This window comes from Canis lupus, chromosome 25, assembly GCF_003254725.2.
Source record: "Canis lupus dingo isolate Sandy chromosome 25, ASM325472v2, whole genome shotgun sequence".
NCBI classification, from domain to species: domain Eukaryota; kingdom Metazoa; phylum Chordata; class Mammalia; order Carnivora; family Canidae; genus Canis; species Canis lupus.
In genome coordinates this window covers 2366465-2384858 of record NC_064267.1, presented here as the reverse complement: position 1 = coordinate 2384858, position 18394 = coordinate 2366465, and the positions used below count along the sequence as shown (strand labels likewise).

Here is an 18394-nt window from a genome sequence, read left to right as displayed (position 1 = left end):
TTGTTTACATGGTTGCTAACATCCCTTTAGATTACAAATTTCTGTGGGACAGTGACAGAACTGTTTTTTGTTTCTTTGGGTTTTTTTTCTTTACTACTGAATTCCATCCCAATACGTAGATGTCCACGAGGACAGGAAGATACAGCAATGTTTTTTAAATGTTGCTCCTCACCAAAATAATCTATATACTTAAAGAAACTCTATAATCAACATTTTTGGGATATATCATCAAAGCAGGGAAACTAGTTCTAAAGAATAAAGAAAAATAAAGGTTTATTTGAAAAAAAAAAAAAGCATAGACTTGCCCACAGATGTGTTAGTATATAGTTATAATAGCTAATACAGTATTTTATCAGTGTGATTTTAATTAAAAATGGAAAAGATTAAAAAACCCAGAAACAGCTGCCAGCGTATGAGGGACTCGATATAAAATAGAACACTTGAATCATTACAGAGGGTGAGCCAGCTATGATGACTGGTTTCCTTTAAAAATATAAGCAGAAATTTATTTCACACTAAAAAATTTAAAACATCTGACTGGATGAAAGACCTAAGTGTGAAAGTAAACTTTAAATTGTTGGAATAAAATAAGAAATATACTTATGATCTTGGATGAGAGAGAGATTCTTTCAACAAGAACCCAAAAATACAAGTCACAAAGAAAAAACAGGTAATTTTGATGCTATCAAAATATATACACTTCTTTTTCTTTAAGATTTATTTATTTATTTATGATAGACATAGAGAGAGAGAGAGAGAGAGGCAGAGACACAGGAGGAGGGAGAAGCAGGCTCCATGCTGGGAGCCCAACGCGGGACTCGATCCCGGGACTACAGGATCGCTCCCTGGGCTGAAGGCAGGTACTAAATATATACGCTAAATATATACACCCCCAAAATATATACATTTCTTTTGCCAAAAATATAAAGGCACACAAACCAAGCAAAAAGACAAGTCACATTCTGGGAAAAGGTATCTGCAATTTGTAGTATAGATAAGAATCGATTAAGAATCAAGAAAAAAAATGATCTACTAGAAAAATAGTCAAAAGGATTTGAAAAAGCAATTCAGAAAAGGAAACTCAAGAGCTAATACATTTATGAAAAGATATATGCATCACTAGTTATTGAAGAAATTAAAATCTAAAAAAAAGGTAAAATACCAATGCATAATAATTAGATAGGCATGCAAAAAATAGTTTTAAAACTTCGGTAACTGTACATTTTTGTGAAATTATGAAGAAAGGCAATCTAAGACATTGCATGTGGGAGGTAATCAGGTACAACCACTATGGAACAATGTGTGGATGTTTAATATTTTTGAAAATGACTGCCCATGTGTAACAGAAGACATTTATGGAACTACTTATCACAGCAGTTCTTGAAATAAGAAAACAAATGAGAACAAGTTGCACAGACACCTAGGGGAATGGACACAATGAAAAACCTGTGTCAATATGTATCAATATGAATGGTTCCAAGGGAAGTACATCCACATAGGGGTTGCTTTTGAATAATGGGAAGGAGCTGGGACTGGGAGGATGATGTTAACATCCACTCCATCGATATAGTTTCTCATCTCTTTCATGGGAAAACAAGCAGAAAAATTATAAAATACAAATGTCAGTAATTCTTAAGAGTGGTATGTCTACACAGACATATGTTCCAAGAAGAGCAGAATGCAGACCTGCTACCCGGAAGTGGCATTCTATTCCTCATATATCTCTGATGGCTTGAATGCATTAACATATCTGCAAAATGAGGAGGGTTCCTCCCTGGATTAATTTATATCTGATTTGATATAGCTACATATATGAACTTGATCTTTAAGTTAACCTTCTTTTCTATTACTGAAGCACATTACTGCCTCTGTAAAATGAGAGAATATATTGTGTTCACTGTTTCACAACTGAGTTACAAATTACCTTGAAAGAATGAAGAACTATATACAAATCTCCTGTCATTATTACAGCTGAACATCTGTATTCCCACACAGACGAAAACATGCATGTGATAGCATTTGCATCACATACAGACTTGTACTGGGTTTGGTTATTTTGTTAATCATTTTGTAAATAAAATTGCCAACTGTCCATATTCATTTTAGTATACTATGTAAATCTAGAGCTACAATTTCCAAATCTTTTTTTTTTTGTCACAGTGACGATCAGACCAATGCATGATGAATTTTCCCTCCAACTAGGACATATATTAGCATTTTTTAAATTGCTGTTATCTTGGTGATTCCTTGATGAGAGGACTCAGTTCATTAAAACACATTTAATAAGCACTACATATGACATGCCCTGTACAGGGTTCTGGGAATATAATGATGAACAGAATTCAGAACCTGCCCTGAAGGAGTTAATAACAGCCAGGTTATGGTTACCACAATGTGTGTTCAACTACTTTCTGAGAAGAAAACAATACAGTTAGTCTAACACATTAAAAATATTTTCTTTCTGAAACTGTGCCCCAGGCATTTCATTAAAGGTTCAAGAGAACTTGAGCAAATATTAACTAAGTTAACTTGAGCAAATATTAACAAAGTTATTAGAAAGATGATGGGATGAAATAAATATACATGAATTCTTCTGAAATTGTATATTAAATTAGGTTACATAGAATACATTTTCAAAAGGAATAAAGGTAAGCATAAGATAAGCAGATAATGTCCCTATGCAGAAATAGACCAAGACTTCTAGAGGCACTTAAGGATTGAAGTTACCTTACAGAATGTCAGGTGGGTTGTTATCCCTAGTGGCTGGCAGACAGTTCTGAGAAGTCTCCTGAAAATGTGAGTTTCTCTGATTCTGAAAGAAAAACTTAATCCTGATTATGCAGAGCCCAATGAAGACATCATCTCTATAGACAGTTCTAGCCATTCTCTGCCAAAATAAAAAAAAAATGGCCTCCCAACATATTTTGTACATTTACAAAGTGTAGCCCAGAACTGAGGAAGAGAGAGAGAGAGAGAGAGAGAGAAAAAAGGAATTCAACGTCAAAGTCAGGAATATCGCTAAAACCTAACACTGTAATGCTTGTTAAAAGGGTTGACTTAGCTTGCTTATCATGTTAAATTCAAACAAATTTGATTTGAAAGAATCATTATGATTTCTGTTCTTTCTGTTAAGATTTTCCTTTAATCAGATTTGAATAAATTCAGCCTGAGATAGACATGGTTTCTGTTCTTTCCGCCATGGTACTTTTTCCATGAGTGTGTTCAAATGTATTTTATTATTTATTAACAAAATATGCATTTTAATATTTCATTGACAAATGCAAGTGCACTTTGAAGACATAAAATAATGCAAGGTAATAAAAGATATCTAATAAAACCATAGATGACTATTAAGTTTAAATTTTCAAAAATGTATTTTTTATTTCAAAGCTGTCTTAATCCAGTCAGGTAAAGGCGCATCTTTTGGCAGTCTCTATGAATTGACTGCACTGATGAAGACAAATATATCACCTAAAATATAAGCTTCCTAAAAGCAAACATTGCTTCTCTTCTCTGCATACTAGTGAATTAACAGGCCAGATAGCTAGGAATAAAACTGATAATTTGCTCCTTTAAGTTATGTAGGGTTGACAGGGTCCACATCATGCTCCTTTGCATCATAGCTTCAGATGTAACTTTAAGCAGTTCAAAAAGGAAGACAAAATGTGAGTTATGAGTTTAGTTTAGTTTATTCAAGGAGTTTGAATTAAGCAAAGGGCAACTAAAAGAGTCAGCAATGAGAAAAGCACATCATTGTTAATAGATTATAGCATTTCCATGAACAGTCCATTTTAACAACTGTTAAATTGTTGACCATTTTTACAAATAAGCTGCATGATGATAACATCTACTCTCCTTTGGGGACAGTCAAAACAATTTAAAAGACTGAGCACATAGAGGCAAATGGATTAATTATTCTAATCTACCACCTTTAGACGAATATGGTCGATGCATGCAGGCTGAAAATATGTATTTTATACTTAGTATCACAATTTCTCAGTTATGTAGGGGAAATTTGCTCAATATGTAGACCATTCTTTTCTTTAGATTTTTCTTTATCTTGCTTTGGATTTTAGATTTAGAATGTTCCAACTGCTCATCAAGTTATCAACTGGAAGTTAGTGAAATCAGAGTGGTTGATGGAATATTAAGTACATATGAGGGCCTTGAATTCTCTGCTGTAAATAGTGAATATGTTGGGCATACATGATTAAAATTGTTGAATAAGATGAGATTTCAATTTTTCTTGTGAATTGAAATACTAAAATTAACTTGATGTTTTTACTACAGAGAACTGAGGTATTTCATAAGTATTCATAATTGATTTTTATGTACACTGTATGATACATTTTATATGCTAGTATTTTTGAGGCTTTTTAGAAGTATTTCATGAGATATGCTGATTTGTAGTTTTCTTGTATTGTCTTTAACCTGATTTTGGTATTAGGATAATGTTGGTCTCATTGAATGAGTTAGGAAATATTCCCTCTTCTATTTTCTGGAAGATATTATAGAGAATTCCCTCATTTCTTCTTTAAATTATTGGGAGAACTCACCAGTGAAACCATCTGAGGTTGGTGGTTTCTTTTTTGTAAGATTATTTTTAATCAATGGGTCTCATAAATACAAGCCTCCTCGGGTGATCTATTTCTCCTGTGCATGAATTTTTGTACTGTGTATTTTCAAGGAATTGGTCCATTTTATATAAATTATCAATCTTACTGTCATAGCGTTGTTCATAATACTCCTTTATTATTCTCTTTAAGGTCTAAGGAGTCAGTATTATTGAGTCTTCTTTCATTTTAAAATTAGTAATTTATATTTTCTCTCATTTTTCTTGATTAGCCTGACTAGAAGTTTATCAACTTTACTAATATTCACTTATTTACTATTTATTTTTTTACTGATTGTCTGCTTTAAATATCATTGATTTCTACTCCAATTTTTTTCCTTTTTGCTTTTGAATGAAATTGCTCTTCTTTCTCTGATGTGTAGATGGAAGCTTAGATTATTGATTTTAGATCTTTCCTCTTGTCTAGTATATACATTTAATGCTATATGTTTCCCTCTAACCTTGGCTTTTGCTGCAACCCACAAAATTGATTATCATATATTCAATTTCACTTCATTCAAAATATTTTTTAAATTTCTCTTGAGACTTTTGCATTTATCAAAGTGTTATTTAGAAGTGAGCTATTTAATCTCCAAATATTTGATAGATTTCCCAGCTATTCTTCTGTTATTATTTTCTAGTTTGGTTTCATTGTAGTCTAAAATCCCAGTTTGTATGATTTTTATTCCCTTCATTAAAGTGTGTTTTATGGCTGGGAATGTGTTCTATTAGGGCAAATATTCTAGTCATCTTGAAAGAATATGTTTTCTACTATTTTTGGATGAAATATTTTATGTCAATCAGATCCAGTTAGTTAATGGTACTGTTTATTTCAACAATATTCTTACCAATTTCTGCTTGTTGGATCTTTCAGTTACTCAAAGAGGCATGTTGAAATCCCCAACTATAATAATGAGTTTGTCTATTTCTCCTTCCAGTTCTATCTGGTTTTGCCACCTGTATTTTGATGCCATGTTGTTCATATACACCTGTTTAAAAATTTTATGTCTTCTTAGAGAATTAACCATTTTATCATTATGTAACATCCTTCTTTTTCCCTGATAATTATCCTTGCTCAAATTTTTGGTCTGAAATTAATATAGCTACTCAAGCTTTCTTTCTTTTTTTTTTTTTATTTATCAAGCTTTCTTTAGATTATTGCTAACATGGTATAGCTCTATCTATCCTTTTACTTTTAACTTATCTGTGTCTTTATATTTAAAGTGCATTTCTTGTGGACAACATTGTTGGGTCTTGTTTTTACCTACTCTCAAAAATTCTGCCTTTGAATTGGTTTATTTAAACTATTCACATTTAAGATAACTATTGATATGATTATCGATAAGAGTTGGATTCATATCTAACATATTTCTAGTTATTGTCTTTTTTGTTTATTCTTTTTTGTCATCTCCTATTTTACCACTATCTCTGGTTTAATTAAGCAACTGTATGTGATACATTCTCTCTCTTTCTTAGCATATCAGTTATATTTCCTTTTTTTTTTAAGGATATATTTCCTTTTTGAGAAACTTAATGGTTTCCTAGAATTTGTAATATGTAAATACAAATAATCTACATCCACTTTCAGATAACACTATACACTTCACAGGGAGTGTAGGCAATTTATAAAAGAGTATTTCTAATTCTCTCCTTGGACCCCTTAAAACATTACTATCATTCATTTCATTTACTCATAAGCTATAATCACTGAATGTATTTTTGCTATTATAGTCTGAACTGTTGTCTATTAGATTAAAAATAAAAAATATAAGAGAATTAAATTCTCCTCACGGACATCTTTTTGACACTCTTCCTCTCCTTATGTGAGTTTTTGACCTCTTATTCCTCCTGAAAAGCTTCTTTTACATTAGGGCAGATCTGTGACAAATTCCTTCAGTTTTTGTTAGAGAATCTTTTCAAGGATAATTTCAATGCATATAAAATTCTAGATTGTTGGGGTTTTTTCTTTCTTTCACTACTTTAAATATTCCACTCTACTCTTTTTTGTTGTTGTTGGCATGGTTTCTGATAAGAAGTCTACTGTAATTCTTACTTTTTTTTTCCTTTGTAAGTGGAGTTTTTTTTTTCTCTTGTTTCTTTCAAGATTTTCTTTTTGTCTTTAGTATTCTGTAATCTGAATGTGATTTGCTTCTATGAAATTTTTTTATATTCATCCTGCTTTGTGTTATCTGTGCCTCCTAGATTAATGGTTTGATGTCTATGATTAATTTTGGAAGATTCTCAACTATTGTTACCTCAAACATTTCTTCTGCTCCTTTCTTTCTTCTTCTATTATTCATACTGTGTCTATGTTGCACCTTGTAAATTTGTCCCATAATTCTTGAAGGCCTTGTTTTGATTTTTTAATTCTTTCTGGTTTAGGTATTTTATTTTGGAAAGTTTCTACTTATATATTTTCAAGCTTACATAGTCTTTTCTCAGTTCTACCTGGTCTTTGAGAGCATCAAAAGCATCCTTGATTTTTTTTCTCTTCAAAAGCATTCTTCATTTCTATTATAGTGTCTTGATTATTAGCATTTCATTTGACTCCTTCGTAGAATATGTCTGCTTACTTTAGCCATGTATGCTTGTATGTTACCTACTCTTCATTAGAGCCCCTAACCAACTAATCATATGAGTTTACATTTCCTACCTACTAATTTACTAATTCCAAAACTTGCATCATATTTGAAACTAGCATTGAGTCTTCTTATGTTCTCTTCAGGCTTTTTTTTTTTTTTCTTATCTTTTGACATGCTTTGTAATTTTTTTTGAAAACTGGAAATGATGTATTAAGTAATAGGAAATGAGATAAATGGGCCTGTAGCTTTCATTTGGTCAGGAGATGAGTTATATTTAATGATCATTCTAGCTGTAAGTACTGGAAACCTCAATATTGCCTGACATCTTTATTTTTGGTTACCCCATAATCTTTGAGCTTCCCTAAGAACTCATTATTAAGTAGAGTCTGCATCTTATACCTCTTTACAGTGTTATTATACTGGAGCCCTATTGATTTGGTTGTCAGACATGAGGAAGGGAAGCCTTATAGAATGAAATAGTGAAATCTCCACCTTTTAATGGTTCTGTGTCCCTGGGCTGTGACCTTCTCGGGTGTTTATTAATTTTTTCTTTCTCTTAAGTGAGACAGAAAGACTAGAGGGCACTGGAGTTGAGGAATTGCCCTTCTTTCAGGCTGAATAAGGATCTGGTAAAGTCTTTTCCCTTAGAGAACAGACCTTTGTTATGGAAAATACTCTGTGTGCATTTTGAAATAGTTACTTTTCTCTTCCCCCTGCCAGAAACATGAGGGTATTATTCTTGGACCTTCACCAAAAGAATCTGGGGATGGGAGGTTCCTTGAGATCCCCACAAAGACTGTCAACAGTTCTCACTTTTTTTTTTAACTTTTATTTATTTATGATAGTCACAGAGAGAGAGAGAGGCAGAGACACAGGCAGAGGGAGAAGCAGGCTCCATGCACCGGGAGCCCGACGTGGTATTCGATCCCGGGTCTCCAGGATCGCGCCCTGGGCCAAAGGCAGGCGCCAAACCGCTGCGCCACCCAGGGATCCCTAGTTCTCACTTTTAACTTTGTTCACAGTCTTCAGCAATTCATCAAAATTGCTATTTAAGTGTTCCTACCAGTTTATAACTTCAGCAACATCCACTCTGTGTAAGTCAACTTCAACTGTGATTCTCTATCTTCTTTGACTCTGTGTTTATCTTCCTTCCCAAGTTTTGGAGTGACAGCTTTTCCCGGGAACGCAAGTCTCTGATGGGCCCAAGAAAAGTCATTAATTTTCAGTTTGTTCAGTTTTTATCTGGTTATAATGATAAATAGATACTTCTCAAGCTCTTTATGTGTCAGAGCTGAAATAAGCTAGTTATTTCTTTTGAATTTAATAGAAAACATGGTACCCTTATATCACTGTAAAACAGACAATAGTGAAAGTAATGCCATGTAATATAACAAACAGCTTTTGCACAATATGAAAAGTATAATAAAAGAGAAAAATAAGATTTCTTCATTAAATAATCTACACTGATCACTGAAACTTTACTGATGAATGAGACAGTTCTTCAGGCTTCAAGTAAAATATTGGCCATCATGGAAGGCTGGCATATAGATAAGCAGTTAGTGCTCAGTTCCCCAACAGATCGGTACAGGAGCACATGAAAATCACCATTTGTTTTTGCCTAATATTTTACATAAATGTATGTTACATGCAAAGCTTTATTTCGTGCTGGCCAGGGAGTTGAATCCAGTAGTGTAAACAGGGAAAGAGAGAAAAAGGAAGAAAGAAGGAAAAGAAAAAAGAAGTAAACAAGAAAAGTGATTCATTTTTGCATAGTATGATTTTTTTTTTTACTTTTTGAAACTATTAAATTCATGTATTAATTCTGATGTGTTATCAGAAAAAAGATTGGATGTTAGGGATACTCAAAAGCAGATGTCTTGGAGAAGATGATGCCTAAATAGGGTCACAGAAGGTGAGCAGGAATGAAAAGACAAAAGGAACTGAGGAAACGAATTCCTGAAAAAAATGTAAAAAAGGAGTAAGGACATGAATTACTGGAAAAGTAAACAGCATAAATTGAAATTGCAAATCACAGTAGAACTGAGTTGAATTTTTGAAATACAACAAAATGGTAAGAATCAATAGGTAATACATGGGATAGTGTTCAGCAGATTTTAAATGATTGTTGCTGAATGGCTTTGAGACATTAGTAAAAGCTATGGACTTCTCCCCAGAAGTCATGTCCATCTACGCAAAATCGTGTGTTACAATTTTATGGCATATATTTAGTCACTGAAGCCAATCGAGATCATATTGGGCGATAGATGGGCACCATGAATGGGTTCAAAAAGAAAACCTGGGGAAAGGCCAAATTTAAGGAGAAGGCAGTAAAGGAAGAGCTCATAAAAAGACTGAGAAGAAATGATCAGAGCAAAAGAAGGAAAACCAGAAGAGATTTTGTCATTTAAAACAGTGTTGCAATAAATTCTGTCAGCCAACTGTCTCAAATATGACAGAGAGGTTCATAGAGACAGTGACTGAGTTTTTTTTGGATCTGAAATTATTGAAGTCATTAGGTGACCTTTACCCATGCAGTTATACTGGGATAGTGACTATATATAGTAGATTTATGTGGATTATATAGTGGTTGGGAAATGAGTAAGTGGAGATTGTGAGCAAGAGAATTTGGGCTTAGCTGAAGAGAGAATGATAGAATGTGTAAAACAGTATATGATCAAAGAAGGAATAGCTATTTTCAAATGGAGAAACTTGACCTTGTTCATAGGTTGGAAGGAGGCAAATGGAAAGAAAAATGCTGAGGAAATGGGTAGAAAAGTATGTAAGTGGCCAAATGAAGTCCCAAAGAGAGCTGGAAGGAGTGGCTTGAGGCTGCAGATGCACACTAGATAAACAGGAAGAGAAGACTGACAATTTAAAGGCTAATCAGACAGCTCTAGGGGCAATAAAATCTAAAAAAAAAAAAAAAATCATCTGGATAAAGTGGCTTAATATGGGCCCATCTGTACATGCTTTTGTCCTTTTTTTAAAAAAAAATTTATTTATTCATGAGAGACACACACAGAGAGAGAGGCAAAGATATAGGCAGAGGGAAGCAGGCTCCCTGTAAAGAGCACGATGTGGGACCCTGGGATCACAACCTAAGCCAAAGGCAAACGCTCAACCACTGAGCCACCCAGGTGCCTCTGCTCTTGTCTTATTCAGAGATAGATTCCCTGAAATCTATCCATATTGTGAAATTCCATATTAAGCCATAAAACTTCTGACTTACTTGGAGCTTGGGTTAAGAAAACATTCCAGGGCAACTCTTTCCCACTGTATGTCTTCTTTTTGTTCTTGCTCTAAAATAGACATTGCTATGGGTGAATAGCTCTGAAAAACTATCATAAAGAATGTACTGCAGTCAAATATCATCATCCCTTACTAGCCTGATTTTAGAGGACAGCTACCTACAGAACTTTTTTTTTTTTTTTAATCACCACTCACCTCATGACCCATGTGTTCTCTCCAGTATTGCAAGAATCAGATCCTGGGAACACCACTTACATTACTTTTAGCAAGAATCCGCATGAGATAAGCAGAAACCATCTTCTCTCAGCAGTGACAGAGCAATGCTTGCCCCGTGACCTGACGTTTTTTAGCAGCTGGGCCACACACCTGGTGATCTCTGTGACGCAGACAGTGAGACCTTCCAGCTTTTCCTTTAGATCATGCCCTAGGGTGACTTCTTGAGTCCTTGAGAGCTACTCACCAAAGGAAGATCTACAGTTGGCTTTGCCTGAGTGTCGCAGCGCTGGCTCTTCCAAAGGCTTTCAGACCACTTGAGATAAACTCTTATTGCTTGAAACACCCAGAGTGGATTCTCTTTCTCAGACCAAATGCTGATGAAATCGCCCTGTGGCTGGAGGTAAGAGGCTGAGCTGTAAACGCAGTGGTTTACCGGTCTCAGGCTCTCTCCTGCCACACTTAGCTCCTTCAGGTCATGCTGCATATCCGCTATATCCTGCACACACTCGTTTTCTGAATATAGTATCATTGCAAATATGTTGAATAGATTCTGGTAGGCTCTAGTACGGATGGCCTGTCATGAACCTAAGCGAATTGTTACCCAGATGTCTTATTTTTGAAAACCCATTGAGGCTCCATTTTGGGAGACACTGTGTGGAGGCCGAGAAAATCAAGGCCGTTCCACTTTAAGTTCAGCGTTAGCGCACGTCCAGCCATCCCAGGCCCCGGTGAAGAAGAGCTGAACCTTACCTTACTCCAGTTATAGGAAGAAAACACCTTACAGCTTGAAGTCCTAGAAAGCCCCGTATTAGAATAAAAACAGAGTCCAAGCCAGTGGCAGGAAGCCCCATATCAGAATGAGAACAGAGCTCAATGCCCTTGAGAGCCCCATATCAGAATGTAAACAGAACTTGAGGAATTGCTCCAGCCACCCCCCCCCGCTTCTGGAGGTCCCCCAGACCAGCCCATAAAACTCAGCTGGAAGCACCTCGGGGGCCAGGTCCCTGCTCCGCGGTGTGGGGCGCACCTGGACCCAGGCCCGAGCTTGTAATAAACCCTCGTGTGTTTGCATCGGGGTCGGCTCCTCGGGGGTTTCTCGGATTCGCGATCTGGGGCACAACAAGTGGGCGTGATTCCTGCCCACAACGTGGGCCCCTTGGCTGGCCGAGAATGGGAGCCCGAGGGGGCTGCTTCAGCCCGTGAGGCTCTGCAGGACGCCCCGCCCCGCCCCGCCTGCTCCGCTCCGCCTGCTCCCGGGGCCGCGCGGTCTGCCTCGAAGGGGGTTCAGGGGGTTCCTGGGAGAGGGCCCGGGCAGCCTCTACCGGGGCCAGCGCTGCGGGGGGGGATGCGCCGCCTCGGGGCGCCTGGTAGGACTGTGCGGGACTGGCACAGACTGGGAAGAGGAGAGTGGGAAGGGGACTGCTGGACAGGAACACGGGACCCTGATTGTCCGCGTCCCCAACCCTCCGCCGCTCCAATTCTGCGCCACCCTCAGAGAGTCTAGGCCATTTCTACATGAGTATGATAAAGAGTATGAGTTTAAAAGGAGATAGAGAAAAAAAAAAACCATTTTGGATGCTTTCCTATCACTAATTTAGTGTTCCAATCTAAGTCATTCATTCGGAGTTTATATTAGGCTGCATTCGCTGAGCAAAATTATAAGCATTTTTGGTAAAGCTGTCCCTTCCAAATGATGCCTCCTGGGGTGGTTTATTAAGAGAGTGGTGATTTCAAAGTAATAACAGAGTTTTGAAAATTAAAGAGACAATTAATAAATATATGTATGTGCCATATCTTCCCCCCTGCCAATTCATCCTATATACTGCTGTCAGAAGATTTCTTTATAAAAGTGTTTCTGATTATGGCATCACTGTGCTAAAATGAATATAGAATAAATTACAGACTCCTCACCACAGCATGTAAGTTTTTCTATGATCTATGCCTTCTTTTACCTTTCCACACATTTATTTTCTTTTAACACACCTACCCATCTAAAAAGACTAGACCACTGGCCATAAGCAGCAAGACCATGACAAATCTAAGCTGTCAGCTCAAGCTTTTCCCTTTCATCTATCCTTATCAGGATCCCCCTCAGCCACTCAATAGGTCCCAGCCCAAACATGATTTCACCGTAAATATATTTTGACTACCTCAGCTCCCTTATTTAAATTCTCAAAGGACTTTTTCTTTATTACTGTTACAGGTTTGAGGCAATGACAGAGTGAGAAAAGGCAGTTAAAACCACAGACTAGAATCTAATCTAGAATGACAAGACTGACGATACAGATTTTGGAACCTACTTCATAGAAGCAATGAATGAAAGTACTAGAAGTGATTATGGCTTGGCAAATAAGCATTTTAGTGGAATTTCAATGTATGCTCTCTTAGTCTGTATTTGGGACTCCAGAATGGAAGATACTAGGCTTGAAATATACAACTTTAAAACAATGAACCTAATCACTCAACAAAAATAGTTCAGTCCATTAAACTGTGATCTCCTGGGATGCCTATGTGGCTCAGTGGTTGAGCATCTGCCGTAGCCTCAGGGAGTCATCCTGGGGTCCAGGATTGAGTCCCACATCGGGCTCCCTGCATGGAGCCTGCCTCTCCCTCTGCCTGTGTCTCTGCTTCTCTCTGTGTGTCTCTCATTAATACATAAATAAAATCTTAAAAAAAAAAAACAATAAACTGATCTCTTTATCTTTTGTGATAATTGCCCATTAAAGAAGCTGTCTCTTTCATGTTGGTAAATCACCCCCCCCCCCTTTTTAAGCTGGGCTTACTTCTTTTACTTTTTTTCGAGATAATTTAAGCATGTTGATAAAGACTATCTTTAGATTTTCAAAGCATCTTCTTACTGAAATATGGTTCTGATTATTTATTCATCCATGCATTTATTCCCTCTGCTCTTGAGAATATTTAACATACAAAGTTCATTGGCAGGAATTGGAAGTAGGAAAGACTCATTAGTTTGAACAAAAACAATGGCTCTGGCTGACTGGACCAGAGATTTCCAAGAGAAATATTGGGAGAAAGGATTTCTAAGGCCACATGAAGTCAGATCATAAAAGACCTTAGATAATTAGCCAAAAGGTTCTGAATCATTCAGGGGGCAAAGGGAATTTAATACAACTTTTGATCAGGAAAATAAGATGATCAGGGATAAGATTTAGAAAAAAGTGTGACTAATAAAGGTAAATTGTTGTAATGTAGGGAAATCCTTTGGCATCTATCACAACCATCTGTGTGATAGAGTGACAATATAGTAGAAAGGAAAAGAAAGGGAAAGAGAGATTTTTGGAGGTAGGTACTCGTAGTCTACACTAATTTGGAAACTGATTAGATTCATGGGACACAGACAAGGTTGACCACAAAATTTGCAGGACCCAGTGAGAATGAATGAGGTCCAAACTGTGGATCCTCTTGTTCAAAAGGCAGAAAAAAAGTACTACTAAGTTACTAAAATATAAATCCTTTCCATTTAAGATAGTTCATTATTCATAAATGTAAGAAGGGTAATGGAGATACAGAAGTAAAAAAGTAAACTTCAAAATCAAAAAAGATATTTTGACCTCATAATTTTATGTAATATAAGAAAAATATTAAAGTGCTGCATTACTCTTGGCAAATTCAAGATCTCGGCTAGTTTTTTGATAATTTTTAATTTTGAGAAGCATCTTTATGCTGATGCAACTATTATGGGACTATTAAGAACAATTTACTGGCTGTGAAAACATCGGGATAACTTTTTTAAAGTGAAGTATAATTGACATATGTTGTATTAGTTTCTGGTGTACAACACAGTGAATTAACAATTCTATACATTACAATACTCATTAAGTGTAGTTACCACTTGTCACATTGGGATAAATTTCTGATAAATTATTACAAAACACACATTTTTTTAAATATATTTTTTTAAATTTTTATTTATTTATGATAGTCACAGAGAGAGAAAGAGAGGCAGAGACACAGGCAGAGGGAGAAGCAGGCTCCATGCACCGGGAGCCCGACGTGGGAATCGATCCTGGGTCTCCAGGATCGCGCCCTAGGCCAAAGGCATGCGCCAAACCGCTGCGCCACCCAGGGATCCCCATTTTGTTTTTTTTTAAAAGATGTATTTATTTATTTGAGGAGGAAGGGGCAGAAAGAGAGAAAAACTTAGGCAGATACCACATTCAGCACAGATCTCGAGTCTGGACTTGATCTCACAAACCTGAGATCATGACCTGAACCAAAACCAACAATTGGAAGTTTAACCAACAGCTCCTCCCTGGTACCCTCCAAACATACACTTTACTATAGCTAGAATTGAGGGGTGTGGGGGAATAATTGTTCTAAAAAATTTAACTCTTCATACTAATTAATTTTGTGTAATTCTGAATTTATTTTTAAATGTATATTTTTACAAGAGCATTTTAACAATTCCTCTGACATCTCTTGTAACTTGAGGTCATTCAAGAAACTGAAAATGTATATAATTTTATACAATTCAAAATACCTACTTGTGCATTTTATTGCTATATTTTCAATTATAAAGAAATATTAATTTCGAAGTTGTGCTTTGGGGGCACCTGGGTGGCTCAGTTGGTTAAGCATCTGCCTTCGGCTGAGGTCATGATCCCAGGGTACTGGGATCGAGCCCATCAGGCACCCTGCTTAATGGGGAGCCTCCTTTTCCCTCTCCCTCTGTGGCTCCCTCTGATTACTCTCTCTCTCTCTCTGTCAAATAAATAAATAAAATCTTTTTAAAAACTGTCTTTTGTTAATAATTTGTTCTTTGAAACTTTATTGAAAATGTTCTTTTCTATTGAAAGTGATGATCTTCAAATTTAACTTCTGTTTCTAAGCTTGTGGACATTTGCTTTGCAGTGTTATAGCACTTTTCAAAACCAGCCATTCTATAATTTTTTAAGAATTTTGATAACTCCCTGATATGCTTTATTGCAATATTCATATGTATGCAATCTATGTGTAATATTTATTGAAAGTTTACTTCCTGGGTACTGCAGTTCCTGTCCCAGACTCCAACTGGAGTGTTAACATTTGCAGACAGGCAAAAAGGGACATATGTCCCAAGGGACAGGGTCTGGGGACAGACGGGCAAGCCTGCCTCCCATGTGGGGCTTGGTGCTGCCCCCAAGTGGAGCCTCTTCTTCCTCCCACAGAAGGTCACTGCTGCAGGTATCATCTGTGTGACCACCACCAATCTGGAGTAGGCGCCACCATGTGACCCCCTCAGGGCCTCATGACCCAAGGACTTCCCTGAGGCATATGTGTGCCCTCCAGGATGACTGCCATGTTCACTGTGCCCACAAACGTTGCTGGGCCATAAGAGCGCCCTGCTGCCTGCCATAGCTCCTCTGCTCCTGCACCTGCTTTGTCCCAGCAGACTTCACTTACAAAACATAAGATCCAAATAAAATTAAGACTATCCAGATGGTGGGAGTAGAACATCAAACCAAATGTGGGGTGCTTCTTGTTATAGAGTCTTGTGTGACTGCATGGGTCAGACTCACCCTCCAAGTTGGCCCTGAGCACCGGAAAGAAGGGAGAATCAGAGATGGTTATGAACATGGGCACGTGAGTAAGTGGTGTGACTGGTAATAGAATCCAACCTTTGAAGAATTGGTTTTGAAGGTGTAAGATGGAAAGAGGCAGAAGGTAATGAGTTCAACTTTAATAATTAGCTGAGGTAAAGTACAAAACTAACCAAAGTTTAAGCAATAAGCTCTTTAAAGTCATTTGCCAGAAATGAGCAACTATGCAAGATGCTCCCTCCTCTTCCCCACTTCCTCTGCCCTGTCTTCCTTGGGCTCTCTTTCAGTTTGAGTCTCTCCTCTACCTTCCTGTTATGTCTCAGGGATAGAGTAATTCTGTTTTAGAGTAAGTCAGTTTTAAACATGTCTTCAAATTCTTGGAGAGTCCTCTGAAAGGAGTCAAGACTGCAACCAATAAAGTGCTTGCACACAGAAGCCATGTATTTCCTGCCTGCTTCTCTCGGAACACATTCTCCACATGTTTCACGGAACATGACTTCTCAGAACACAACACCAGGCTACCAGAAGCTCAAGACACATGGAGAGTGGAGGGGTAGGTGCTCCAGGCTATGCCCCTGGCTAAACCAAGCCTTGCAGTCATGGCAGCCCAGGTGTAAGTCCTTTGAATGAAAGAGCCTCCAGAGATTTCAGCCTCTAGCCTTAGTTAAGTCACCTTAGGTTTCAAGTCTTACCAACTTATGCCCCAGACATCCTAGAACAGACCACCTATCCTGTCCTGCTGCATTTGAATTCTCAGCCCATGAAATCCAGAAGCAAATTAAAATGGTTGTCTTACATCACTAAGTGCTAAATTAGATTGTAGCACAGTGATGGAAGCTGCAAAAACCTCTGTCTTCTACACAGGCTGGGGCAAAATCAGAATTTCTCTTTTTGATGGTGGGTAGGGGTGTGGGAAAAGCCAAATGTATTCATTTCTCTTCCAGCGTTACCAAGATATAACTGACATATAACATTGTATTAGTTTAAAGTGTACAACCCAATGATTTGATATATGTATATCCTGTAAAATGATCACCACAATTAGTTTAGTTATTGTCCATCATTACACAATTATGGAATTTTTTTCTCTTGTGATGATAACTTTTAACATCTACTCTCTTAGCAACTTACAAATATACAATCCAATATTATTAATTATAGTCTCCATGCTGTACATTATAACCTCGGAATTTATTTTTCTTAGAATTGGAAATTTGTACTTTTTGACCTCCTTCACTTGTTTTGCCCACTTCCACCGCACCTTCACCTTTGGCAACCACCAGTCTGTGTGAGTGATGGATGTTAACACTGTATCTATGATTTTTTTTGGTTCTTTTTTTTTAAGATTCCACATATAAGTAAGATCATATAGTATTTTTCCCTCTCTATCTGACTGATTTCATTTAGCAGAATACCTTCAAGGTCCATCTGTGTTTTCCAAACAGCAGGATTTCCTTCTTTTGTACAACTGAATAATATTTCAATCTATTTAGCACATTTTCTTTATTCATTTTCTTCTCTGTTTCCTTTCAGCTCACTGAGATAAGCTGAGATATTTTAAAGACATTTACCAAAAAAAGATAAGAACAACAAAAAAATAATATAGGGGGTACAGAAAGTGCATTAAAAAATCTTTAAGTGGGATGCCAGGGTGGCCAGCAGTTGGGCATCTGCCTTCCGCTCAGGGCGTGATCCTGGGATCTGGGATCGAGTCCCTCATCTGGGATGGAGTCCCACATCTGGCTCCTTATGGGGAGCCTGCTTATGTCTGTGCCTCTCATAAATAAATAAAATGCTTAAAAAAAAAAAGTCTTTAAGCCTACCAGAGTTAGATTTCTGATACTGGTATATCTAATTTGTTTGCAGGCATATAATTCATGTCATTGTATGAGAACCTATAGAAATCTGTTTTTTTTTTCATTTTTATTTATTTATGATAGGCACAGAGAGAGAGAGAGACAGAGGCAGAGACACATGCAGAGGGAGAAGCAGGCTCCATGCACCGGGAGCCCGACGTGGGACTCGATCCCGGGTCTCCAGTATTGCGCCCTGGGCCAAAGGCAGGCGCCAAACCACTGCGCCACCCAGGGATCCCCTAGAAATCTATTTTTAAATTCTTAAATTGTTTTCTACCACTGTTTATATTGTATCTCTTCTTCCCTAAGAAGATGCTATGCATAGGAGTATAGTCAATA

At 37.1% G+C, this 18394-nt stretch overlaps 1 protein-coding gene and 1 long non-coding RNA gene across 3 annotated transcripts in view; one reads left to right on the top strand and one right to left on the bottom strand.

Annotated features, from left to right (window-relative positions):
• Positions 1-16211, top strand: part of UFM1 (ubiquitin fold modifier 1) — a 124360-nt gene extending 108149 nt beyond the window's left edge. The window contains exon 7 of one of the 2 annotated variants that reach the window (XM_049101449.1): positions 16148-16211. In XM_049101449.1, coding sequence (XP_048957406.1) covers positions 16148-16196 — 49 coding nt within the window. In that variant the 3' untranslated portion in view covers positions 16197-16211. Of the gene's footprint in view, positions 1-12862; positions 13339-16147 lie in introns of those variants that run through there. The other variant, XM_049101450.1, reaches the window with a different exon arrangement.
• Positions 8045-10766, bottom strand: LOC112669381 (uncharacterized). The gene is made up of 3 exons (XR_003142208.3): positions 10639-10766; positions 10424-10493; positions 8045-8387 (listed from the first exon to the last, which is right to left on the bottom strand). It is a non-coding gene; the product is annotated as an uncharacterized LOC112669381 (long non-coding RNA).
• Positions 16212-18394: the final 2183 nt, after the last annotated feature.